The sequence below is a fragment of the Micropterus salmoides genome, unplaced genomic scaffold, assembly GCF_014851395.1.
Source record: "Micropterus salmoides isolate LMB-PRFRI ecotype aquatic unplaced genomic scaffold, ASM1485139v1 Ms_hic_scaffold_21, whole genome shotgun sequence".
NCBI classification, from domain to species: Eukaryota; Metazoa; Chordata; class Actinopteri; order Centrarchiformes; family Centrarchidae; genus Micropterus; species Micropterus salmoides.
The window spans coordinates 18868724-18896342 of NW_024041262.1; the positions used below are offsets into that span (position 1 = coordinate 18868724).

Here is a 27619-nt window from a genome sequence, read left to right on the forward strand (position 1 = left end):
TCGGTTCCTCACACTCTCTGCGAGTATCAATGAGTGAGTGTGAGGCTCCTGTCTCCCGCTCCTCTCCGTGATCAAATCACTCCACCCATGAGGAGACGGGGTGGCTGGCTTTCATCTGCTTACACTGGAATGCTGTGTTGGAGGGCGGACATTCAGGAGGGTGAGAAGGAGCAAAAGTGTGTGTGTGTGTGTGTGTGTTCACCCTCCCTTGTATTCAACACTTGCCATGTCACTCTCAAGCACTCTGTAGAGGAGGGGATGCTTGCTGATTTACCGTCCCGAAATAACCACCACCACCACTCCCTCTTTGACCCCTAGCTCAGCCAGCCTGGCCAGCAGCCACGGCTCACAGATTTGTCTCCATCGACCCACAGCACCCCGACCTTAAAGCACAAAAGAGGGGTGTGAGGAGGACATATTTTAGGAATTTCTGTCAATTTACTGTCTGTACAGTTTAACAGCTTCAGAGTGAGTACTAGAGGGATTTGTGCTCCATGACCTCCTGGGAAATTTTTTTTTAGTCCTTCTGCTTCACTTTGTTAGTAATAAGGCAAAAAGCATTAGAAAATTAGTCCAGCAAATGAGGGGCAGGTTCAATGTTGGTAAGCCTGCTGGCTGCTGCACATTAGCTTCAACACCTCTGATCCTGCTGAAGAAAAGCAGAGGATTACAGAATTTAGGTAGCCAAAATGATTCGGCCCAATAGCAGCTTAAATCTGATCACCTAATGAAACTCATGCCAGCTTTGTTATGAATAGCCCCACTAAGATTATTCCAAATTGGACCTGATTGCAAAGGGACCTGGGTCCAACTTTGGCCCAAGTCCCACTAACTGGAGCTTTTTCTCAGCCCAGATTGCATCCCCAAACGTAGCCAAGTCTGGCTCACATTTGGTGCTGACCCAATTCAGATGGCTACCTCTTGACACATTATAAATATATGATCGATGACTGGGAGGAATGCAGGATAAGCGGTTGATGATGGATGGACTGGGAGGATCGCCATATAGCCTAAGGGAAACTTCAAAGCGCCAATAAAGTTATACCTGTGCAAGACGTATACGGGAGCAAGACGCCCTAAAGGGTAACACACACCCCTGTGTAATTCTAACAAAAAACACAAAATATGTTAATAATTTTTAATATAGTAAACCTGGGCCTCTTTCAGCACTAGAGATATGCTCTTGGTTGCAGTAGAGAAGAATGCGGAGGAAGTCGCTCGGCGCAGGCCGGATGTGGACGTGGCACAGCGCTGCAGCAGTTCCGCTGAATGTCCGCTTCTGACTCCAAGAAGGGATTAGTGAGAAACACCCCGGGACGACATTGGCTTCATAGTTTATCGGCCCCCGGGTTTTACAGTTTGTCCCGAACAGAGGATAGCCTTACTATTTACAACACTTCGGAGGTATGTTTCGATTTGAAAGCAGTTAGTGTGTGACAGGGGAGCTGCCCGGCTTGACAGGGGGAGCTTGGCTTTTGGTTCGTTTGCTAATGCTAGCTACTAGGGCTAGCATTAGCAAACGAAATACCTGGCGGTCACTAGCTTAGCTGGTAGGCTAACATTTGCTCCCCCCGGTTTGTGGCGATTTGGTCACAGCTGATTCAACCACGACTGCTGTCATCATGATTCAAACTGGTTGCTAACGTTAGCAAGCTAAGTCAGCCCTCACGAGTTGGAAGTTTGTTTAATCAAAGGTGTTGTTTGCCGTTTCGTCCCGCTGGTTAGACTCGTAACAGTTGGCCATATAACGTTTATGTGTTACTCAGGGTCTGTGTGTGGAGAGTTTGGTTGACATGTAGACTTGCTAATGTAACGTTAAGCTAGCTGTTGAGCTGATCGTAATACGGCACTGAGGTTATTCCCGTTAGCACACTGCTAAGCTCGGCTTTGCTGTTGTCACACTTCACCCACACGAAGCTGGCGTTTGACTTTCCTGTCACATGTTTCTTACTCTCAAAGATTACGTTTCTTTGCGAGTTTTAAAATAGGTTTTGTGGTATCTCGCGAAATTGCTAACCTATTTCCTTAATTGTGCGATCTAGCCAGGAGAGCAGATGTGGGTCACTCGGCAGGCCCGACATACTAAATAGCTGTACGGCTCCCGATTGTATTTCTCGTTGTGGCACCTGCACTGCTGAATTATTCAAAGGCCGCGCTCGTTTAGCTCGTGTTTGTCTGTTAGATGATACTCGTCACTCCATCATATAACGTTAGGTAAGGCCAGTCTGCAGAAGTCAAACGAATAAACAACCTATACCCGTGCACTTCTGTGAGCAAGGTTGACGTTGACATGTGTCCAGGAGTAATCATGCTCATAAAGTTGACTGCCCCGCTACCTTTAGGGGATCAGCTCATTGACTCGACTGTAAGGGCCTGTAATTACATTCCCTTGTAGACATTACACACCATCTTAACTGTATCAGGCATTTATTCTTACCCTCATAGCTGAGAGAGTATTAGTTACTAGGTTTGTGTCTGTTTTGCTTCAAATGATTTGACTTGCTTGTGTGTAAGTTTAAGTAGTGTTGATTTCAGTGTGGGCACCTTGTCTTAGTATGCATTTTCTTCCCCCATGTGAAGCATTTATTGTTGCTCAGCCAGTGGGTGTAAACCTAAATGTTAGTGACTAAGATGCAAGTAGTGGGTGTGGCCACAGCAAACATAAAAAGCTAATAAAGGTGTCACTGAAACAGCAAATATTAATGTCATGAATGTCTGACTTGTATCAAAGTGTAAGAACTTGTAGAACTCAAGGTGTTCATTAGTTCGGGTGCAATATGGAGACAAACTCAGTATGTCTGCTTAGGACGGCCTTCAATTCTCTTTGTCTGTTTTTAGTTAAAAATGTAAAAGACTGTTGCCTCTTCTTCTTAAAAGAGAGATTTGGAAGTAAACATTATTTCTGAGATCATTTGTTTTTGTTTTTTGAGGTTCTCTCTGTTGTCCACATTTTCCTCATTGAGCGAGGAGTGCTGTGTGGGCAGCTTCTGGAGAGAAAGGCCGGCCCTTCAGGCTCAGGAGCCAACATTGTCACAGCAGCCCAATAGTGTTTCTGTCTCACTGGCTCTTACACTCCACACATCCTTGTGGTGAAATCTCTGTTCAGAGCCTGGAAACAGGATAAACAAGTGTAGTGTTAAATCATGATACTGTGTAATTGTTTATAATTGTCTCACAATCTCATCCAGATTTAGTGATGAACTGAGGATGAATGTAAACCAGCACACTCCAATGGCCTCTCCATATGGCCAGCCCCAGCCTGGCTACGGCCAGCCCGGCTACGCACCCCTGGATGGGGGATACCCTGCACCCTACGCACCCTACAACGGCCCTGCTTCAGCCTACCAGCCCGGGGCTCCACCACAAGGTAAACGTCTTCTTCTGAACAAGTTTGAGTGAGTGAGTTGAGTGTGATTGTTCATGTATGTATGAGAAGAACCCTGTGCCTATGCATACTAATCAAAATCTCGACTGCCCTCTCATTTGTTCAAGTTGCTTTAAGCGTTTCCCTACATCTCTCTGTATTTGCCTTCTATTCCTCTTGTATTGCAGGTTTTTCTCCTTTCACAAGCTTTCCCTCTAAGGCTGTGGCTGCCAACCCAGTCTCTGACCTCTCCTCTCCTCTTGACTTAGGTAACTGCCTCCTCTCTTTTTCTTGCTCATTTCACACTCCACATGCTCTGCATTCATCAAATCTTCTCCGTACCTACTGGCATTATTCTCACTTCCATGAAAAAGAAAAGAAAAAGATCTTTTGAGTCTGCATTAACACCAGTGACTGTTAAGCCTTGCAGCAAACCTGTTACTAACCTTTATATTACCAGACATTTGTATTACCTTGAAATGTGAATTATGCTTTTATTATGTAAGGTAGATTTATCACACATTGTGTTGTTATTTAAGAGTCATGTTTTCTGTGTGGACATCAATTTTTTATTAACAAAGATTCTCATACTGTCATGACTGCACAATTAAACCCTAAAAACACATTTGTCGACCGAAAAGTTTAGTAGCTATATTTTACTGACTTACCAGCAACATCTTAACATTGGCAGATGTCTGGTGTTTTCAACCTTGATCACAACATTGATCCCTTAACTGACCCCTTAGCACGAACTCTTTGCTACCCAGCTGCTTTCAGTATGCAGTCTGTGCTCCTAACCCCAGAGGCAAAATCAGGGAATGTAATCAATAAGTTCTACAAATGTGTTTAGGTGCGACAGTGGCATATAGTCATGTTTAGCTTGCGCTAATATTGTCATGTTAGAAAGATTGATATCGGAATGAATTCAGTTTTCGCAGGGATGATTATGCTTTTTGCAGGGATGTGTGTAATGTTTTGTCCCTGCTTTTCAGGACCTGCCAGGGGTCCTCCCGTCTCTGGAGCCCCTCCAGTCTCAGCACCTCAACCATATAATCAGTTTAGTCACAGTCAAGGGGACATGCAGAATGGACCCCCACCTGTGACACAGGCACCACCCAGGTAATTACATGTTGATTGTTATTATTGTGTATTTAGGCGTGGGCATTTATGAAACGCTGCTTTTTTTTAAAGCACAATGTAACTTTTAAATGTTTTGAATTCACTCTAGGATTATATTTTTATTGGTGCTTAAAAATGTATTTTCCTACTTGAGGTGTGTCCACTTTCCACTGGCAGGTTACAAGAATTCTGCATCTTTCAGCTCATTCAAGCAATTAACAGAATACATTTAAAAATGGCAAAAAACTGCACTGAAATTGTCTAAAACCTCATGACTTATTGCTCCGCCAAGAACACTGGAGCAAGCCAACCAAAGCATATCATTCAAAATCACACTCAATATGATGTGTTATAAGAGACAGATTATGAATTGTAATAGCACATGATACTAAGTTTTATTAAAAAGGAATTCACTTTTTCCACTAGGAGCACCAGCACAAAATTTAGGACACCACTTAATCAACATGCAACTCCCCAGGGCCCTAAGCAAAACTCTGCAGACGGGCCCTTCTACCTCACATTAACATAGATTTGAATTTGTAGAAGAAAATAAAGTATTACACTGAGCTTTGTCTCTGCTGCCTGGTAATTATTTCAGTCAATCTTTTTCATTTTAGATTCAATATTTTGTAAGGTCAATTCATTACTTTCTATCTTGCGTTAGTCCAGAGTTTTGACTAAACCTTGAATGAGAGACTAGATAATCATTGTCTTGTTATATTATTATAAAATGATGACGCCCATATACTGTCTAGACTGTTCTGCACAGAGGTTGCTGCTGGAAAGTTTGTACGATGTTATCTTTTCCGAGCTGCAGTTTATAAACACTGTTGGCGTTTATCAAGCCTAACAAATAGATTTTTGTGGATGTTTGAAATGTAAAAAATCACATAACACAGCCCTTAAAGCGGCTGACATGCAAGAAGGATGCAGACAGACCAAGAGATGTGCTGCCCAGCTAACGTTAGCAGGACAGGCTAGAGAGAGACGCACTGCAAGCTAGCACAACAACTAACGTTACTGTTACGTTACTATTGCTGACTTCAAACTAGGAGAGAACACAAGTTTTCCTGATTGATTTTCCCGGCCTCTTTTCATGACCAGAAGGATGATTCTGCTCCATCCTCTCATTGAAGTTGTAAACACTGACGTTGTAGTGAGAAGACAGACAGAGCGGAGTCTTCCCTTGCACTGTGAATGTGTTTTGAATTTTACAAATATTCAAATGTTCAGCTCTGAAAATGGTCTTTTCTTCAACGGCTAGAGGATGCAAAATAGGTTTGGGCCAATAGACTATGCCATAAGACTATGGCGATGGTTGACAGACGTCACTACACATTGAGCAGTCATCGTGATTGTAAAACCCCGCCCCCCGACAAAAAAATCTAAATCTTTCACATTATACCGCCATGTGAAAGCAGGTTTTAATCACCACAAACATTATTATTATAATATTTTAAATATGCTTCACACATTCCTCAGAATTCTCTTCTCCCCACACTCAGACACACACACACACAAGAGGCCTACACCTCAGGTAAACACACCGGCTTGCCCTGCCTCTCTCTGTCTCTCCCCTTCTACTCTACTTTCTCCATCAGCAGTGCATTTTATAAAGTCGCCTAAAACTCACAGAACTCGTCTTTTTCCCGTATTTTTCCACCCACGATCCGCTTGCGGGCTTGTTAATGCCCCAGCCTATCAAACAGCCGAAACCAACATCTGCACCCTGTGTGTTCAATGCTGCTTGGTCCGATACCTGGTCCGTACTTGTGAAATATCCATCACGACCACCCAAGCCAGAGGGAAGGAACAGAAACACCTGAAGGGGGCACTTACAGCCTGTGGATACCCCTAGCTTTCTATCATTGTTTGTGCCTAACTTTGATAACATTTTAATCCTTGGGGATTTTAACATTCATGTCTGTTGCCCTTCAAAGCCATTGGTTAGCCAGTTTCTGCAACGTGTGGACTCATTTAATCTCTCTCAGTGGGTTACTGGTCCTACACATGAACATGGACATACACTTGATCCCAATCTTGACCCCATGGATTTTAATAACTTTAGGCCCATTTCTAAATTATCTTTTATGTCCAAAATATTGGAGAAGGTCGTTCTTTCTCGACTCTCCTCTTTTTTAGCTGAAAACAATGTGCTCGATAACTTTCAGTCTGGCTTCAGGGTACATCACAGAAACTGCACTGCTAAATGATTTGTTGCTGTTTGGTGATACTGGAAATTGTGCTATTTTACTCTTGCTTGACCTCAGCGTGGCTTTTGAAACCGTTGATCATGATATCCTCCTGGATTGCTTCCAGCAAGGAGTTGGTATTAGTGTTTTCAATCTTACTTGAAAGACAGAACCTTTTCTGTTAACATTGGTAACATTTCCTCTTCTTTAGCAGCAATTAAATGCAGTGTACCTCCAAGGTTCAATCCTGGGGCCAATCTTACTTTCTTTGCATATGCTCCCCTTGGGCTCCATTCTCCGTAAACATAATGTATTATACCACTGCTATGCTGATGATACACAGCTGCACTTACCTCTGAAAGAAGAAATAATATTATTTGGTTCCCCTAACTTAATTGAGGAATTATCAAAAAATCTGGTCCCCCTGTCCATTAATGTAAAATCCTTTGCTATGAATTTAGGGGTTATCTTTGACTCAGCATTAAAATTCAACAAACATATAAACTCTGTTGTTAAAGGTAGCTTTTTTTCATTTAAGGACCATAGCTAAACTTAAACCTATTCTCTCTGTAAATGACCCAGAAACTGTCTTGCATGTTTTTATATCCTCCCGAATCAATTACTGCAATTCCTTGTACCCTGGCATCTGTCATTCATCTTTATCACGCTTGCAGCTTGTTCAAAATGCAGCTGCTAGATTGTCCCCAATATTGGCTGCTCTTCACTGGTTACCAGTCAAATATAGAGTCGATAAGGTGCTGTTAATCTCTATTCTTTGGCGTTTAGAGGCAGCAGTGCTCATGTTTTTATTGATCTCTTTTGTATTTAACTGTGTTGTTTCTCTCTTATTGCTGTATGCCATTAATTGTTTGGTCTGTTTTATTTATCTGGTTTTAATTTTTATGTCTTACTATGTCTACTGTATAACTTGTCCAGCACTTTGGTCAACTCTGGTTGTTTTTAAATGTGCTTTATAAATAAACTTGACTTGACTAAATGGACCTTTGTGGAAACGGCCATAAGATCCAGGAAGAACAAAACTACAGGGGATGAGGAAAAGAAGGTCAAACACAACAACATTGTGATTCCATATGTGTCTTGAGTATCAGAGAAACTCAGAGGATTTTCAACAAACACAACATCCCTGTGTTTTTTAAACTCACGAACACGCTAAGACAGATGCTGGTACACCCCAAAGACCGCACCCTCAAGCACAAGAGAAGCAATCTAGTGTATGCTATAGACTGCTGTGCTGTAGACCTGTATATTGGGGAGACTAAACAAGTGCTACACAAACGCATGGCTCAACACAGAAGGGCCAACTCCTCAGGTCAAGACTCTGCAGTTTACTTACATCTGAAGGACAGAGGACGCTCGTTTGAGGACCACCAGGTGCACATTTTAGACATTTTTTATTGTTTGAAAGGGGTGTCAAGGAAGCCGTCTACACCCGGGTTGAGAAGCCGTCGCTGAACAGAGGAGAGGTTCTACGCCACCACTTATCCCCCACTTACAATGCTGTCCTTTCATCACTTCCCAGGAGACTTAACAAACGTAACCTATTGGCCTCAGGTGAGGATGCCAACGATGGTCGTTCAGTCTTGGCCTCAGGTCCGACTACGGGTGTTTTTTGTCCAAAAGCTGGAGCTCTGCTCCCTGCTCCTCTCTCCCAAGTTTAGCAGCTCTTTGACAGCCACCAGATTTTCCATCTCCCACTCTGCCTGGCCCTCTCCATACAACGCTCTGAAGCCGTCGGTGACGTACGGACAATCTCAACGTTGATAGGCTATCGCGACTCAGCGTCATGCGAATTCCTTCGCATTGCCTTCGCTTCGCTTTTGCGTTGCCAGGCACCACCCCCTTTGCGTCACCCGACGTGAAATTGTGGCTCTACGCGGCTCTGCGTTGACTTTATATGTAAACTCACCGTCCAGAATGTTCGCTTCACATTTGGTCTGAAAGCACCATTTGTTTCCCTACCAGTCAGTCAGAACTCAAGAAGTGTTCAACCAAGTCCAGTTGCCCTTGACTTTAACCTTCTTTGGACTATATTTCAAACAGCTTTAAGATGCAAAAAACGAACAGGATGAATAATCACTGAAGCAATTGGCATATTGTATTACATTACCTTATCTAGCCAAGGTGTAACTAATTGTAACAACTCATGCTGCACAATTTGTTTGTAATTTTGATTTCACCCGTTAAGAGTTCTTATAGCACAAATATTGTATTCATTTCACAGGTGTAATTTACACTGGGGATACTGGGGACATGTCTCCATCACTTTTTGAAGCATTTGTTAAATATGTTCTGAAAAATGGCTTGAAACAAGAAATGGTAAAAAAAAAAGAATATACTTGAAAGGTTTATTTGCACAAAAAGAGAACATGCAATGCCTTTTTTAAATATAGAAGAAACGAATGTGCTTTGTCCTAAAAAAGTTTCTTAAGCTAAAAATAAGCTGCTGAGTACTGCATTATATTCTGTTTGAATTGTCATCTGTTTCACTTTATATAAATAAAGACAATTCTACCATAAATTGGTGCAGAAAATGTGTTTAGTGCTCAAATATTAATGTTTTATAATAAAATATTTTATTAAATTCATGTAACTTATTAATTTTCTCTGGCTTAAAATTCATACAGATTTTGAATTATACAGCAGTGAAGTTGATATTAAATTTCATCCTAGGTAGTATTAAAAATACTTAAGAATCCTGGGGTTACCCTGATTCATGTAAAAACAAAAAACAGTTACTCATATACATGGCTAACAAATCAGCGTGCTCCAGTAGAAATCTAGCCGGGGAATCCAGGTTTCTCTAATCCTAAACCCCAATTATGGAATTTGTGTTTACATGACATTTGAGAAATCAGCCTAATGTAGTAACCCAGTTACTTGAGTGCATGTAAACTCACTGAACGATTTGTCTGTTTCCAGGCCTGCTGTGTCTCAGCCATACAACCAGGGAGCTGTGAACCTGTCAGGGCCGCACCCCTCGTATCCCCAGCACTACGCCGCCCCATCCGCAATGCAGCAGGTCACTAACCAGATGACTGGGATGCAAATCTCCTCTGGACTGCCAACCCCTGCAGGGCCAGGATATGGTAAATTTGGATGGATTTATACTGGCGTGCAATTACTGGAATAATTATGTGATTGGTGATTTGATGTCTGATGTGTCTTCATTAATTTGTTCCTTTTGACAAATGTAGATGCATGTATCATAATCTTTTTCACCTGGAGATAATCACACAGCCTGTCACTCTCTCCTCAGCTCCACCTCACAGCTCCCAGCCTCCTGCCAGTACCGCCTACTCAGCCGCACCTCCGCCCTCTTACACTCAAGCCCCTCCCCTCGCATCCCAACCACCACCTCCCAGTGGTCCTGCAGCTTCTCAGCAGTACTATGGAGGCCCACTACCTCCTTCTCAACAGCAGTTCAACTCTTCTCTTCCCCCTACCTCCCAACAGCAGTTCACCTCTTCTGCACCGCCGCCTCCTTCCTCTCAGCAAACCTTTCCTCCCTCATCCTACTCAGGTCCTGCACCTCCACCCAGCCAAGCTCCTGCTCCTCCTGTGTCCCAGCCACAGCAACCTTTCCCTCCAAGCCAGCCCCCCTTCTCCTCAGCACCTCAACCTGTCAGCCAGCCTGCCTTTGTCTCTGGCCCACCGCCCCCTGCCCAGGGCTCCTTCCCGCCAAGAGCACCCCCTCCTTCCTCTCAACCTGGGTCTTTTCCTCCTCCAACCTCAGTTTCCTCGACCCAGTACCCAGGCCCCATGCCACCTCAACAGCAGCCCCCTCCATCCCAACCACCCCCCTATCACTCAGGTCCCCCTCCTCCTGGTGTTCAGATGCCACCCACTTCCATGGCCCAGAGCAACCACCTGCCTCCAGGACCACAAGGCCCACCAGGCCCTCCTGGGGCCCTGCAGCAGCCTCCATCTCAGCCTGGCATGCAGGGAGGATATCCTCCTCAGCAAAATGGTGAGGAGACGGCCACTCAGTGAAAGCTAGATCGATTCTGTTGTTTTCTCGTCACTAAGCTATTTTTTTTGTTCTCTTTAGGTGCATTTGGACAGGTGAGAGGCCCTCAGCCTGGCTATGCAGGCCCTTATCCCGGCCAACCAAACTATGGAGCCCCTGCACCAGCTCCGGCCCCTGCTCCCCAGAAAAGACTCGACCCAGATGCCATTCCTAGTCCGGTGAGCAAACACACACACACATAATTTTCTAAACCAATTTCCTAGTATACGATACAACACCCATGCTGACTGTTGCTCTGTTCCCTTGAATGAGTTGTATGTACACTCATTGTTCAGTTTATTAGGTACACCTGTACAATCTAATGTAATCCAATACAGCCGTTTTGCCATACAGTCTTTCTCTTGCATTAAGAGACACAACACCACTAATTGATATAGTTATACTGAAGTGCATTATATTCAGAGATGCTCATAATATTCTGTTGAATAGACTAGTTGTTGAATTGAATTGCATTAGATTGTACAGGTGTACCTAATAAAGTGGCCACTTAGTGTAAATGTTTTTGCATGTACTACTTAGGGCTGTGCAGTAATTCTGTATTACATCATCTTTACATTGAACTGGATTTTTTATGATATTATCATATTGTAGTATCAGTATAACCAGTTCTGTTATCTGAATGTATGATACCAAGCATTTAGCCTAAAGTCAGTTTTATATGTTTGTGAATATCATATCACAGTCACAGTTTTAGTTCAAGTTTGCAGTGGACTTTACTATGCAATATCTTACTCAGAGTTACTCTTGCTCTTAGTTACACCTATAATTGGATAATCTCTATTGTCTTAAGTTTTTCATGGCTTTTTATTTGTTATGTCTATTGCATGCATGTGTGTCAAACAGGCTACTGGTATATTAGTCTATATCTACTTTTGACTGTCATAGTCAACAATACTACTAATCTATACTGCTGATCAGTTTCTCTCTCAATAACAGCAATGCTGCCTGCTACTCAGCAAAGTCTTGCTGAGTTTTCTCTTCTCACACTCCTTTTTATATATTTACTCTTTGTATTTACTTATTTTGTCCTGTTTTGCACAATTTGCTGGACAAACTTTTGAATGTAAAGCAAGCCTCTGACATGCCGGCTGTGCAGAAATCAAGACATAGAATAGATCCAGACGCTATCCCCAGTCCAGTAAGTTTCCTGTGTGCCTGCCTTTTCCTCCGCTTCATCCTGTCCTCTCTGCCGGCTTGCACTAACCCACAGCTTAAACCTCCTCTTCTTTCCTTCTAACCCCTCAAAGTCACAATGCGAAAGATGGGCTCCTGTCGGACATAAGGAAAACTTAGACTTATGTCGTATGTTATGTTAAAATGTTAATGTCATGTCATCCCTGCTTATTACTGGGTTTCACCAGAATCTCTCCAAAACGTTGATGCTGTACATCACACGTTTTGGTGTCTGGTGTTATTCCAGCCGTAATGCCCAAATATCACCGTCAGTCCAAAATGAAAGTAGTTTGATTTTGGGGGAAAAATGCATATTTGCTTACTTGCTGAGAGTAATATTGATACCAATCTACTCATATTAATATTCACGTCTTGTTCTATGTACCGCGGAGTTCGCATAGAGCACTGTTCACAAACATTGGCCTGATATTAAACTATATTAAAACATGAAATGGAAGGGGAAAGCACCGCTTTTTTTTATTTAGTGATTTATTTCTACCCTGTGGCAAAGACTTTACCAGTGGTTACACTGCCAATCCAGCCATTCAGATGGCTCTTTTCTTCCTTTTTAGGCGGGTCTAAAATTGACAGGGGACTTGTGGGTTAAGTGATTTAATAGGACACAAAAGACGGAGGTGTTAATAATAGTATATTTCTACGGCTTTCACTATTCTTGATGCACGGCGTGGCTGTCTTGGATTTTGTGTTTGGTGTTGGTGGGGTTCTGCCGAGTTAGAAATGAGTTTGGGTAATAGACTATTTCTTGGCTGGGAACAGTAACTTCCTGATGTGTCCGCTGGTTTCCTGTCCACTGGTCTTGGGAATCAATTTTCTCATCTCTGCAAGAAAGCAAATAGGGGTATTTCCCAAAATGTTGACCTGTTCTTATAAGAATCACATTTGTGTCTTAAAGGCTGTGATGAGGTTTATTTGAAATAAAAGTAATTATTTTGGCCCTCCACTTATCATATGCACTTGATCCCATAACCCTGTGTTGGTTATCCCTACTGCCTGTCTCCCACCTCACTGTTTCTGTATTTTTGATCAGGACTCAGAGGCAGCCCATCTTAGTTTAGACAACTTGAGTGCTTGTCAGCCCGTAGGCTCAGACAGCTGCCCCCTCAAAGCCACCTCCTCTGCGTCCTGCATGCTAGCCTGCAATGTTTTGTCTTACCCACAATTCCTTGCATTAATGGCATGCCTTGATCAATCCTGTCGTTTTTTTCCAGGGGGTGTCGTTTAATTTGTTTTTTTAAGTTAAATCTACTTCTGCATGAATTTGTACCATCTGTCACCTTTAGTCATGGCTTGACTATGACATTTATCCACAGACGTTGGTTTTCAGTGTGTGTTCAGTAGCTCAAGATGTGTGCGTGTCAGGGTTGTGGGAAAGTCATCTCCTGCATGGGTGTTAAATGTTCCTCTTTTAGACTTTGTGACACCCAGGGACAATGTTTCATGTGCTCTTACATGTAGTTATGCTGTAAAATACATATGGAAGTTGTGACATTTATTGTGCCCCCTCTCTCTCTGTCTTAGATCCAGGTAATAGAGGATGACAGGGCTAAGAGCACTGAGCCATTCACCACAGGGGTCAGAGGTCAAGCCCCACCGCTTGTGACCACCAACTTCCAGGTCAAAGACCAAGGTAGGTTGTACTTCCTATGAACACAGTCATATCTGGCAGCCTGTCAGTTGTTGAGGAAGTGTTATTTATTCACTTTCCTGGTCCTTGGTTCACAAAATCAAACTTGCCTCCCTTCCACCACTAGTTACTACAGGTGTTACGGATCGTATTTTACCCAACGGTTCAGCACAAAGGTGAACCACAGATTCACTGCAAAGTTTAGCCATCATAGTGTGAAAAACAGTTTTACTACGACTGTTTCTTTTTAAAGTAATCATTCTGCAAATTGCAATGCAGAGTTGCAGTAAAAAGATAGAAAAGACAGACGCATGCTATGTTTAACTCTGAAGCTCAGTGATTGGGTAAGGGGAGAGTGACTGATTTAAAAGCTGTTGCTTTCGCATTCATTGAGTGAAATCCCATACGCTGTGACTTTTGGCATGTTTAGTGGTGTAACTGGGACACAGGGCTTGCTTGTCATCATAATAAACAATCAACATAAAATAAACATGAAATAAACATCACAATTGTATAATCAAATAGATTATACAATTGTGATGTTTATTTCAGCTTCAGTGATATCTGCTGCCTTCCCTTAAGTGATACACAGCTCCACACCAGAGAAGAACGAGGTGTTGATAGGCTAATACTCGGGATGAGTAACTAGTCAGTTGGTGCTGTGGGCGGGACATTGAACTATACTACAGAGTGGTGACTACAAAAAGAGAAATCCGACTACATGCCAGTCAAAGTAGCGTATTTTGAAATTATTTAACCCTAACTTTCCTTTTTTTTTTGATGATGATGATGATTCAAATCTCTAACTCAAAACCACGGAATGATTCAACCTGTGAGTTGTGTTTATCCGTTGCACCCCTACTAGTTACTAGTAAAACATAAAGCAAAACAATTGAAGAAAGTTCCATCTGAGAAGGATAGGATGTTGACCGTGTAGAGATTGGGATGGTGATGGAGAATCCATTTCTGTGTTTAGGGAATGCCAGTCCTAGGTTTGTCCGCTGCACGGCCTACAATATGCCTTGTACAGCTGATATGGCCAAGCAGTCTCAGGTGCCACTGGCCGCCGTCATCAAGCCCCTCGCTACACTGCCGCCAGATGAGGTGAGCGATTCCCTGTACTCTTACCACTTTCTGTCCATGTATTGTAAATGTTGTAAGCCCCACTTAGATCTGAACTGTAGCTATTATTGCATGACACATTATCCTCCCAGAAATAAACTGGGTCAATTTAAATACATCCAACAGGTCTCTCTCTCTCTCTCTCTCTCTCTCTCTCTCTCTCTCTCTCTCTCTCTCTCTCTCTCTCTCTCTCTCTCTCTCTCTCTCTCTCTCTCTCTCTCTCTCTCTCTCTCTCTCTCTCTCTCTCTCTCTCTCTCTCTCTCTCTCTCTCTCTCTCTCTGAGTTTAGATAGAGTTAATCTGACCCAACAACAAGGTTCCTTTGCTTCATCTGTATGTTCCACAGTGCAGCTCTATCTTCCTCTGAGATTTTCATAACAGTTGAACGATCTTAACCTGATTTTGAAAAAGATTAGTTTTCAGGGCAATGCCTGATATTTAGTTATTATAACAGGATGCCTGTAATGTCAGTGGGATAATCTGTCTCAAAATCTCAGAGGTGGGAGTGGCTGCATGACCTTGTTTCATGCACATGTGCAACCAATATCCATTTGGACTAGTTTTTCATTACGTAATTTTGGCAGGCAAAACAACTCTACATAAAAGAGGGTGTAAATATGAACTCATATGGGAGTGAAACACATTCCCTTCTGTTTAAATAATTGTGCCGATATTAAATAAAGTCACCCTCGTAGTTAAATTGTATGAATCAAATCTGTCAGCTGCAGATATTCAGATTATTGGATAAGCGTTCACTGACTCCTTTTTTTTTGTTGTTGTTGCAACTCTTTGTCAGACCCCTCCATACCTGGTGGACCATGGCGAGAGTGGTCCAATCCGCTGCAACCGTTGCAAGGCCTACATGTGTCCATACATGCAGTTCATAGAGGGAGGTCGCCGCTTCCAGTGTGGGTTTTGCAGCTGCGTCACAGAGGGTGAGTTTGTGTCTGTGTTTGTGTATTTAAATTTGTTTTCTAAACTGAACTCCCTGTGCTAATGTTATCCATTTGACCTGCTCTTTTCCCATAGTGCCTCCATATTACTTCCAGCATCTGGACCACACTGGTAAAAGGGTGGACTGCTATGACAGGCCGGAGCTTTCGCTGGGCAGCTATGAATTCATGGCCACTGTTGACTATTGTAAAGTAAGTCCTGGGTTAAAAAGGATTCCTTTCTGCCGGAAACACACCTTTTACATTATATTCGTTAGAAGGAGATGTAAATTTTATTTGAATCCTTTCAGAAAGAGATATAATCTATGATAGCATACAAAATATTGGTGTTGACTGTTGTACACTTGTTACACTGTTACACCAAGCTGGTGCTGAATTCAGCAAATCAGAAAAATGAAGGTCCAGTCTGTGTGGTTGATATGTTACCATTATTTACACAACGTCATATATATATATATAGCATTTGCTCCTCTTTAACAGAACAACAAGCTTCCTCAGCCTCCAGCCTTCATCTTCCTGATCGATGTGTCCTACAACGCTGTGAAGAGTGGCATGGTCAATATTGTCTGCCAGGAACTCAAGACCCTCCTGGACTATTTGCCCAGGTACTCAAACACATATATACACATGGGATGGACAGGAGGGCAGGGAAAGGAGCATGGACTGATGAAACGACAGATGGAATAGATTAAGAACATGCTAGTAAGGATAGGAGGAAATGAAGTATGCAGCAAGTAGGAATAAAGGAAGATAAAGCAAAGAATGAGAATATATAGTGTAGATTAAGAGAAAGGAAGGAAGCAAAATGGAAAGGAAAAAAAGAAAGGAGTGATTGAAAGAAGGAAAAACATTTCCTCTTTAAAGTGGATTTACTAAACACACTTCCTGCTCATGTCAGGAAATTTAAACTTGACCATTCTCCTGTTTCTGTTCCTCTGTGTTCAGGGAGAACCCAGAAATTGACTCAGTGGTGCGGGTGGGTTTTGTCACCTACAACAAGGTTTTGCACTTCTACAACGTCAAATCGAGTTTGGCCCAGCCCCAGATGTTGGTGGTGTCAGACGTATCGGACATGTTTGTACCCCTGCTCGATGGTTTCCTGGTCAACGTAAATGAGAGCCGGCTAGTTATCGAGAGGTGGGAAGACATAAACCAGACACACACACACACACATTAACAGATGCATGACATGTGTGTGAACAGACGGATTGATCTGGTTTAATGACACACTGTTTGTGATTTTCCAGTTTGCTGGACCAGATCCCAGACATGTTTGCAGACACCAGGGAGACAGAGACAGTCTTTGGACCCGTCATACAGGCGGGACTGGAGGCACTCAAGGTAACTGTGGTAGCAGAAAATACATTTTACCTATGTGCATTCTCAATCATATGTATCATTTACTTCGTGACCACTGTACCTACCAGTATTTCAGCTACAATGATAATCTCTGAAATTGTTTTGTCTCATGCCGACTCTGTTCCTGTGAGAACTTGAGTGTCAAGGCTGAGAACACGTCCCTCGTAGACAATTATCTCAGTGCAATAAAACCCTTAGTTATCCTTTCCTCTGGGCCAGAGGCTCCAAATTGCCCTTGGGTACTCTGTTTAATAAACATCACAAAGGCAACCAAATGTTTTAACTTCTTTATTTGTTCAATTCTCCACAAGGATATATACCATTGCCAACACAGTAACCATATAATTTGTTCAGGTTTCCTAAGTCTGGAAAGTCTTAATATATTTATTCAAAGGTGCTGTGTGGACTTTTCCTGTAAACAGAGTTTCTGTTTACATCCATTGTTACTCACCAAAATGCACTGTGTGTATCCTTGAGGTCTTACAAACTTGATGAACGCATTAGTCTTGTTCCTCAGTACCTTTGTTGCCAAATTGTTGCGTATTTTGGCACATTACCACCACCTGTGGATCATTCTGAAAATATTGGCAGGACTTTGTGTCATGTCAACCATGTGTACATGCATGTGCACAAGACGCATATAACCGCTGACCCCACGGAGTGGCTTTTTGTATAAACAGAAAAATAGTGCGGGTGTAATTTTTTATTTTATTTTTTTGCTCTATTGGAAAGCTGATGTTATGGAGGCAGACAGAAAAACATGGGAGACAGAGGGTATGACATGCAACAAAGGTCCACAGCCAGCAATGATTTTAGGAACTCTGGAAATACACCTTTCCGTTCATTTCATGTCCTGGAGCATAAAGTTCCCAGGACATTTTGGATTAAAAAGGGATAATGGTGTGAGATGTTTCTTGTTGTAAAAACGCCTGAAGTGACAAGTTTATATTTGAGATATCATTGTCATCTTTCAAGAACTGAACAGCAGCCCTCAAAGAATCGCATTGTGAAACTTAAAATGTGACTCAACAGGTTGACTCAAGTGGATCTTGACCCAGTGTTAATCCATCCGGATACATGACACGAAGTGTGTAGAGTGCCGCTGACATGTCTGATGATTTGTGTGTTGCTGTGTGTCGCTTTCAGGCTGCAGACTGTGCAGGGAAGCTGTTTGTGTTTCACACCTCTCTGCCCATCGCAGAGGCTCCTGGGAAACTAAAGAACAGAGAAGACAAGAAGCTGATTGGGACAGATAAGGAGAAGGTAAACACCAGTGCAGCAAGCTGTGCTTTATTTTCCACTCAACTCTAATGCTACAAAGTGATGAGTTTAGTAGTACATGTCATTGCCTTTGGGCAAGAAAGTTCCTTTTATTAGCACAAAGACTCCACACTGACTCTGCTTCCTCTCCTGTCATCCTCAGTCTCTGTTTCAGCCCCAGGTGGGTTTCTATAACACTCTGGCTAAGGAGTGTGTAGCCCAGGGCTGTTGTGTGGATCTCTTCCTATTCCCCAATCAGTATGTGGACGTTGCAACGTTAGGGGTGGTTCCTGTCTCCACTGGAGGTTCTGTCTACAAATACACCTACTTCCAGGTGACAACAACTCTCCTCCTCCTTCACTCTCATTCTGAAACTGCTGTAGGTTTTTTCTCACATGGATAATCATTAGGCAACCTGCTCGAGGAGATTTTCTTAGTGATTTAGGGTGTTTTATGATGTGCTGTAGCATCTCCCTTCATGCAAACATGTTACTTTTGTGTAACACAGGTTGTGTTTTCTTTATTCTAGGCTCAGGCAGACAGGGAGCGATTCCTGAACGACCTGAGGCGAGACGTACAGAAACTAGTAGGGTTTGATGCCGTCATGAGGGTGCGAACCAGCACAGGTGAGATATTCCCCCGCTAGAAAACAAAAAAGACAAGAGAGATATGTGATATCTGACTTTATGACTCCTCGTCTTCTGCCTTTGCCATCGCCCTCCCCTCAGGTATCCGAGCTACAGACTTCTTTGGCTCCTTCTTCATGAGCAACACTACAGATGTTGAGCTAGCAGGCCTTGACTGTGACAAGGCCATCACGGTCGAGTTCAAACACGATGACAAGCTAAGTGAGGATACGGGGGCACTCATGCAGGTGTGTGCAATTAAATCTTTTAAAGGAGAATCCTTCATAAGAAGGGAACAGATTTTATTTATAGTTTCCAAATCAGCAGTTTTAAGATCCGAGTGCTTCCAAGCACCAGTGATCAGGAGTCAGATTACTGCTGATTTTCATATCCTACAAAGTGCTGTAGTAGATTGCAGTCACCTAATCTGGCACCCCTGAAATTAAAAGTCAATAAATCTGGCATCAGATTTAGTTCGCATTAGACATTTATTATGACAACTAACAGGATGTAGACTAAAGCCCCAGTGATTTGGGATTAAGATTATTGTTTTAAAGCAGTACAATGCAACACTACTAACTTGTATTGTTCTATGTTTTAATGGTGCTGGAAGGCTTCATGCACAGCTAGATTTAGTAAATATGGTTATGTAAAAAATTAAAAACAAAATGTCAACTGTGCCAAAGCCAGTCAATTTGTAGGAAACACAAGTCTTGTTTGTTTCCCCGTAGTGTGCTGTGCTGTACACCAGCTGCAGCGGCCAAAGGCGACTCCGTGTCCACAACATGGCAGTCAACTGCTGCTCTCAGCTGGCTGACCTCTACCGCAACTGTGAGACCGACACAATCATCAACTTCTTCTCCAAATATGGTGAGGGCAGAATATCATCTTCATTGTTTTTCAGTGTCAGGTGATGGGGGCTAGAGATGAGCGTACAATACAGTACACATCCAGCATTGTACTCTAAAAGTCTAAATAAGGTGAGAGTGGGAAAGGAATGAATAACATTTTCTAGAAATACTATCAAGCAAACCCCAGCTGCTCCAGTAGATATCTGCAGCTGCTGTTGATAGCTTGTTGGTATGAATGTGTGCAGCTTTGTAAGTTTGAAGTAGGGCATCATTCACTCACCATCCACAGGATAAAGAAAGGTGAAAGATGGTAAACTGCAGAGAGTTTATCAAAAGCCAGTTGTACTGCATTTTCTTTCAGAGATCATGTTTTATTAAATCATACAATTGGCCACTTATTTCATTAATTCCTAGTAATTGTCACAGTTTATATGTATAAATGTTTGTTATTGTGTGTTGCAGCTTTCCGTGGCATCCTCAGCAACCCCACTAAGGCAGTGAGAGACACTCTGGTCAACCAGTGTGCACAGATTCTGGCCTGCTACAGAAAGAACTGTGCGAGCCCCTCATCAGCTGGTCAGGTACTGAAAACCTTTTAGCTTACTGTATAAATACCCAGCAGACGTCACCTCCATTGTCACTTCTAGTATTACCTAGTGTTAGACAAAGATCACTTGTAGTTCACATAGAGTAACATAATATTGTGTTCAGTGGCTAAAATGGAAACACATTGTATTAAACAGAAAAACAAACTAACAATGGGTGTGACCCCATTTCGCATTGCTTTAAAAGCTGTTTTATTGAAAAGGAAATAAATTTAGAGCACAATAAATACCAACGTATCTCAGATAAAGTTATGAACTGTTACCTTTGTATCATTAAGTATCACTTTAGGTTTTTATATCCCTAACGTTACGTGTGTGGTTGTGTGTTTTCCAGCTGATCCTGCCAGAGTGCATGAAGCTGCTACCGGTCTATCTGAACTGTGTGCTGAAGAGTGACGTTCTGCTGCCAGGAGCTGACGTCTCGTTGGACGATCGGGCTTACCTGAGGCAGCTGATCAGCTGCATGGATGTTGCGGAGAGCCACGTCTTCTTCTACCCCCGCCTGCTGCCACTGGTGAGACCACACACACAACAACCCAAATGTCTCCTGTTCTCACGTCACCTATTGGATGGTTAAGTAAAAAAAAAAAACTGATAAAACCTCAAACTTTGAGTCCATCTTACTGGCCCAGGACCAGTGTCCACTCACTGAACCCTGACAAACTTAAAATAGCATCACCTTTGTGACAGTGTGTGAGTTTAGGGGGAGGGAAGGGCTCAAAGTGCTGTTAGGAATATAGTAGTGCATTTCTGTGATCATCAAAGAGGCAAGGCTCATATTTGATACGTAGTTTGATACGTAGTTTTGTTAAAACTGCTTACTCAGTATGATAATAGCCTGTGTGTGAAAAGAAATCTGCATAACCATGCACTCATAGAACAAAGAACCTGACATTCTTTTTCATCATCCCTGTTTTTATCATTAGCTGTAAAGTGTTTGTATCCTCTCATGCAAAGTCTGCAACATTGTAGGCTTAATCAGATCTGTGTTTAAAACAGCACAGGGCGCTGCAGTGCACTCTGGAAAGTTATTTTGGTTATCATTTGTCACGATAACAAGGGAAACAGTAGAAGTACAGAGTTCACGTCACAAAGTAATCTGCTAGTATATAATTAACACTTGCATCTATTTTATTGGCCAATGCCTTGCCGTGTGATGTTGCGTTGTAGCAAGAGTTGAGCCAGGTTCAATTTGTTTTGCTGGAACCCCCTGCATTTGCACCCCCACTGCACCGACAGACTGGCTCCATTCAAATGAATGAGGGTGCTGCCTTTTTCATGCTGTCTGTCTGAATACAGCCGTACACTGGACCTGGGCTTTTGTCTTTACAATTCAGTTTGAACCCCTACAATAGTGATGTTTAAAGCTAAAACCTGCAGGCTTTGCACACTCTAGTGTTCAAACTCTGACAAAGAGAAAAGACGCAAACATTTACCCTTTTATGCATTGTTATTAATTCTAGATTTGAAGTTTCAGTTTTTTTGAGCTACAGTGAGACGATGTTGGTACATGATGCCTTTCATGGATCTGTGCTTGTGTCTAACTTCTCACATGGATGTCAAGTGTGGTGTTTTATTTAAACAGCTTCGGTGACTCATATTTGCCAATTGTACCAGTGTACACAGGAGAGAAGTCTCTGTTCATAAATTAAAATTCATAAAAAATTTTGTTTTTTGACTAAATGCACTGTATGATCAGTAGATGGCAACACTAACATCGTCGTCTAATATTGTTTCTTCTCTTTGACTTTCCAGACAAAGTTGGAAAGCGGGTCGTTGCCAGTAGCGGTGAGGGACTCAGAGGAGAGGCTGTCTAAAGGCGGAGTTTACCTTCTGGAGACGGGACTCCACCTCTTCCTGTGGGTGGGAGCCAGCGCTCAGCAGGAGCTGCTGCTCAACTTCTTTGGCACACCGAGCTTCAGCCAGATAGACCCGGCCATGGTGAGAGAAAACGGATCTGCTTCCATGTTTTTCCTGTTGATTTTAGCTGTCTGACCCACTGCCTGCAGCTTAAGCCTAGTTTTTGTTCATTAGGGATCGCCATCCAAATTTAACAAGTTGCACAATAAACCGTGCTTTAATCAGCAGGATGTTTCCTGCTGTCCTGCCTTCATCAGCGTGGTATATGAGGTTGTTTCCAGTTTCTCTCTGTGCACTCACTTCCATCTTTTTAAACAAATGTTTTTACAAAATATAATATTAATTTTATTTATTTATTTTATATGTTAACCTATTGTTGGGTAAACATGGTTAAATGTCCAATTTAATTTAAACAAAGATATTAAATTCGATTCCTCTCCACACTTTATACCAAGGAGTAAGAAGGCAACAGCTTATTTTTTTAAACCAACTAATAGTTGTCAGCGACATGCAGTCAAACATTTTAGAAACTATATCCCTGCATATAAAACCCTTGTTTCCATATACAGTTAATGTACATAAACTGGAATATTCATCAGCGTTTCAGATGAATGAGTTAATTCATGTAGTTGCTTGACCTGTACTGTCTTATTAGTTTTGTATTATAAGTGCCATGTTTTTACAATTAATCTTAATTTGGTGCAGGCGACAAATTACTAACATTGTTTGAATTGTGTTATGACAACGTGATACTTTTACTAAATTCTGTCAGATTTAAGATTATGAATCGATTAACAAATGTCTAAAAATCGATTAACAAATGTCTAAAAATCGATTATTATAAGTTAATTATAACATAATGTCGACGGAACGCAAAAGGCGGAACTCACGAAAGTGCCGCGACCGGACCGTCGGACCGTCTGCGGAGCGCACACAACAGAGAGACCGGTGTGCACCTGTATTTGACACACCTACAGAGTGAATAACCACACTACTAAAATGTCACGCAATCATTAATATCAATGCGCAAGTGATGATTTTAACGCACACACTGCGAGCATGGAGACACTCGACGCTCGGCAGCTCTTTGTGTATCTTATGTGTGAGTCCGAGCGAATGAGAGAGAGAGCGAGTGGCAGAACGAGACGGTGAAAGTTAGCGGAGGAATACATTAGCAATAAGTTTTAGTCAGGTAGTAAACGTGCAGCGTAGGTCGCAGTGTGACCGTTAATACAAGTCTGTAGTTTCCCCAACGGCTGGAAAAGTGAAGGCTGTCAGCGCTAGCTAACATCTCCCCTGGACAAGAGCCTGCTGTCTGTCCCCCAGACTCCGGAGTTTGGGGACAGAGCCTTCTGCGTCACAGCCCCCACCCTCTGGACCTCATCCTCACAGAAATGCTCCCTGTCTGGACACTTTCACAAATCTACTAAAAACCCAGCTCTTTACCAAGGCATTCACTCCTGAATGACTTTTTGTTGTTTTGTAACGATGTGTAAAGCGTCATTGGGTCCCGTGAAGTGCGCTAAAATATTTATTTATTTATGTAACGTTAAGCTAAATTTGTAACTAAGTAATATTAATTATCAGCTGTATGTCATTACTAACTAACCTACTAGTCAAGGGTTGAGAACATCAGGTACAAGCTTAGACTAAACTGGTGTACAGCTCTGTCCTGTGTACACATACTGTAGGCTATATCCTAATAATTAACTTTATATGTCTGATGTTAAAGAAATGAGGGACCATGGAGCTGAGGTTAATAAAGTAAATTAGGGATGCAAACAAGTCCTTTTAAGCTAATTAGGAGATGTTTCTTTTTGATTTTAATGTACAAATTAAATGCTTAGTAATTATCCAGGGATCCTGTATAGAAAAAGTGATGCATTAAGATGAATCAATAATCGTTTTATAATCGAATTGCAGCCCTCTGAATCGTAATCGAATCGTGAGGTGCCCAGAGATTCCCACCCCTACCAAATGTATTATTCAGGAAAGAAAAAAGTAGTTTTTGTGTGTGAAGAGTCTTTTTTTGTGATGTAAGGCATAACAGTGGAATACATTTTATTGCAGTAAACATATATTTTTATTGTTGCATACAATTCCTGGATTGTGGTTCCCAGTATATTTTGTTTTAGAGAAATATTTGAATTGTTGTTGCCTAATGGATTAGACTAGCCCTGTGTTAGTGTAACTGTCAAAGTTGTATATAATTTCTGAATGTCATGGCTCTGGGTTTCAGACAAGTCTGCCAGTGCTGGACAACCCCTTCTCTCAGAGACTCAGAGAGATCATTGACTCCTTCAGAGCACAGCGATCACGATACATGAAGGTAACCTTTCTCTTTTTCTTTCCTTTTTCCTATTACCCTTTCTAATGTCTTTAAGCTAAAAACAAATTGTACCCCTTTTTTTGTTTTTCTGCTCTGTCAAGTTGCCGGGTATTTTTTAAAAATGTTTTCAATATCCATGCCAGTATGGTAATACTGAGTGTCAATATTGATACCTTGCTTTGGAGAATATAGACATGCTTTTTACAAATCCCTTTTTTCTATTTTACAAAAGATGCTTAACTTTTAAATACATCAGTGTCAAAACAAGACACACAAACAGGCATTTTATCGAAGTAAAATTGTATAAACTTTTAACAAGGTAAAAATATATATTGGGAAATAACTTATCTAAAAATAGTATAATGCCTGAATTTTGATGCCTAAGGTCGATCTGAAACAACTCAATAGAATTAATTGGCAACTATTTTTGATAATTGATTAATCGTTTAAGTCATTTTTCAAGCAAAATTGCCAAACTTTCGCTGGTGTCCGCTTCCCAAATGTGAAGAATTGCTAGTTTTCTCTTTTTTTTTTTATATCATTTCTAGTAGATGTAGACTGTTAGTCAGAGAAAATAAGGAATTCGTAGAAGTAACCTTGAAGTGAAATTGTGATAATTTTTTTGGTTTGTTTTTTACTGACTATTTCTAGACAAAAAAATAAATTTATTGAGAAAATCAATTTTGAAAATAATAGTTAGATGCAGCCCTACAGTTTTTGAAAGTGGATTGTACAGACACATTTGGACATTATTAAGGCCCTACTCCTGCTTGCTCTCTCTTTCTCACACTTGTCTATCCTCATGTTTGCAGCTGATGGTAGTGAAACAGGAAGACCGAACCGAGCTGATATTCAGGCACTTCTTGGTCGAGGACAAGAGCGCCAGCGGGGGAGCGTCATATGTGGATTTCTTGTGTCACATGCACAAGGAGATCCGCCAGCTTCTCAGCTAGGCTTACAAATTCCCACCTTCACCTGTATGATCCCATCCCCGGTTCACCCTTCCTTTTGAAAGAAAGCGCTTTATCTTTTTTTTTCTTTTTTAAAACCTAATAAACTAAAGCTCTCCTTGCTGTCTGTCAGCCGAACATCACAGACCAGCTGGCAGATCTCGGTGTGTGTGTGTGTGTGTGTGTGTGTGTGTGTGAGAGAGAGAGAGGGTGAGAGAGAATCTGATGTTAACAGAGCACAGCAGGAGTGAAATAACTGACTAGGGAGGGGTGTGTGTGCGCGTGTGCACAATTGAACAATTATGTATGCAACAAACCGAGTGAGTGACGGAGGCGGCTGATGTTGACTGTAGTCTGTGTATTGTCTGTATTACTAGCACTGAAAGGCTGCTTTGGGTGCATAAACGACCCAAGCAAACACTTTTTATATGATTAAATCCCAATAGAGTGAAGGACATCTACATACCAAGACATACATGAAATTAAATAAATGCTGTTCTTTCTGTCTCTTCTCTCCTTTAATCATGGCCTTAGTACCCCCTCCCCGTGTGTGTGTGTGTGTGTGTGTGTGTGTGTGTGTGTGTGTGTGTCCAGATGTGAGAGGATTAGTCGCCCACTGTCTAACCATTATTTTCTAGGGTAGGCATCTGAATTTAAGCTCAGTTTAACAGCCCCAATTGGAGTCTGATGATCTTTTACCTACAAAAAGCATTAAAGAAAGTATCTTGAAATGTGAAGTCTGGTTTTAGTGTCCAAAGGTAAACTGCAAATCAAGGTGCACATGGCTGCTGTGACTGGTAACCAGTCATTACAGTAATCGCTATAATCCAGATTTGTTTAAATCCGCTTCAGTTGTTTTTACCATATTTACTGCGAACATCTGGCTCAGATGTTTGGTCACTGATGAACCAGATGTGCATGTGAAATTGTTGTCACGATTCTGTTACGAGAGGAAGCTTTCATTAGTTCAAAGTCTATGCAGCAAAGAGGACGGCCAGACACAAAATAAAAGACGAAAGAAATCAAAGACGGGTGTGAACTTTTGATCTCAGCATCACAACGATGGGAAATGCTCCTCATGGTTGTTTTCTGTGGATGACATGTAGTGCAGCAGACTTTATATTAATCAAACATTTTGATGTCCGAAGTTGTACAAAAGCATTTTCCAGCAGACAGAAATGAGCACAGAATGACGGCGTATAAATGGACATCAGTTTATGTTTGCAGATTTTGAGTTGCCTCTGCATTGGCAATGTTCCGTGTGTAAATAAAATATATAATCTGTACAGAATTAATAGAAAATAACAATTTTAAAGACCTGGCTGAATGGCTGTGGTTTGTTGGTGGTTGGTCTCTATCACAAAAAGCCCAAATACAAAATCATGGCTTTTACTGAGGAGAGGAAGATGCCTCGTCTGGCTTTTTGGTGTGTGTGTGTGTGTGTGTGTGTGTGTGTGTGTGTGAGAGACAGAGAGAGACAGAGAGAGACAGAGAGAGTGTGTGGTGTCGGTCCTGGTGAATTTCTCCTAAGGAACAGAGGGATTAGCCAACACATGCACACGCGCGCGCACACACACTACCCATGATCTAAAATTCAGACTTCTTCATTTATTACTTTCTGTTCCTCTTTTAACAATGTGACTTTTGTGTTGTGTGTGTGTGTGTGTGTGTGTGTGTCTGTAGCCCTCTGTTCTGTCTTTATGTTCCCTGGCTTTGATTGGCCCACCGTCTTGACTGTAATCTTAATTTCTGTTCCAATTTTCTTTGATTTGTTGTTGTTGTTTTTTTTTTCATTGCCTCTTGGGACTGCTAATAAAATGATTGTTTAAAGTTAAACTCCACATTGTGCTTCTCTGGTGGGTTTTGTGTCCTCACTGTTGGTAAAGCTTTATTGCGAATTATATTTTTATATTTTTTAAATTTCATCAAAATATGTTAAATTTTTATTGCTGTGAAAGTGATGTCTAGACCACTGTATAGACAGTTTTTACAAAAAACTTTCCAAATTACACAACATTTTTTCACTTCCTCTTGCAGATAGATTTGGTTCACACATACAAAGGAAGTGATTTACTCTGCATTCCTGCTAACAGTGTGTTCTGTGGATTGTTCAGACTAACAGCAACACTTTCTAGAGAGATGGTGCTGTATTACCTTAATGTAT

The 27619-nt window shown here is 41.8% G+C and overlaps 1 protein-coding gene across 6 annotated transcripts; it reads left to right on the forward strand.

Moving 5' to 3' along the window:
- The first annotated feature begins 1238 nt into the window (after nucleotides 1-1238).
- Nucleotides 1239-27296, forward strand: sec24c (SEC24 homolog C, COPII coat complex component). Of its 6 annotated transcripts, none has more exons than XM_038735614.1 (25): nucleotides 1239-1404; nucleotides 3189-3367; nucleotides 3553-3633; nucleotides 4357-4483; nucleotides 9616-9782; nucleotides 9953-10663; nucleotides 10745-10881; nucleotides 11793-11861; nucleotides 13436-13544; nucleotides 14518-14645; nucleotides 15459-15597; nucleotides 15692-15807; nucleotides 16096-16220; nucleotides 16561-16752; nucleotides 16863-16956; nucleotides 18121-18237; nucleotides 18398-18568; nucleotides 18764-18860; nucleotides 18963-19108; nucleotides 19592-19730; nucleotides 20174-20292; nucleotides 20651-20830; nucleotides 22072-22257; nucleotides 24416-24505; nucleotides 25318-27296. In XM_038735614.1, the coding sequence occupies exons 2-25, from the start codon at nucleotides 3208-3210 to the stop codon at nucleotides 25456-25458; spliced, it is 3741 nt and encodes a 1246-aa protein (XP_038591542.1). In that variant the 5' UTR covers nucleotides 1239-1404; nucleotides 3189-3207; the 3' UTR covers nucleotides 25459-27296. The 6 variants fall into 6 exon arrangements, 4 of the variants coding, with proteins under 4 accessions (XP_038591542.1, XP_038591543.1, XP_038591544.1 ...); XR_005447014.1 differs by lacking the exon at nucleotides 1239-1404 and having other exon boundaries at nucleotides 3208-3367; nucleotides 25318-25635; nucleotides 25724-27296; XR_005447015.1 differs by lacking the exon at nucleotides 1239-1404 and having other exon boundaries at nucleotides 3208-3367; nucleotides 25318-25631; nucleotides 25724-27296.
- The last annotated feature ends 323 nt before the right edge of the window (nucleotides 27297-27619 follow it).

Coding starts and splice junctions, on each gene's coding strand:
- sec24c (XM_038735614.1), top strand. CDS start 3,208: ATGAATGTAAACCAGCACACTCCAATGGCCTCTCCATATGGCCAGCCC. Junction 10,882..11,792: donor CAGATGCCATTCCTAGTCCG/GTGAGCAAACAC, acceptor TTGAATGTAAAG/CAAGCCTCTGACATGCCGGC. Junction 15,808..16,095: donor CCACTGTTGACTATTGTAAA/GTAAGTCCTGGG, acceptor CCTCTTTAACAG/AACAACAAGCTTCCTCAGCC.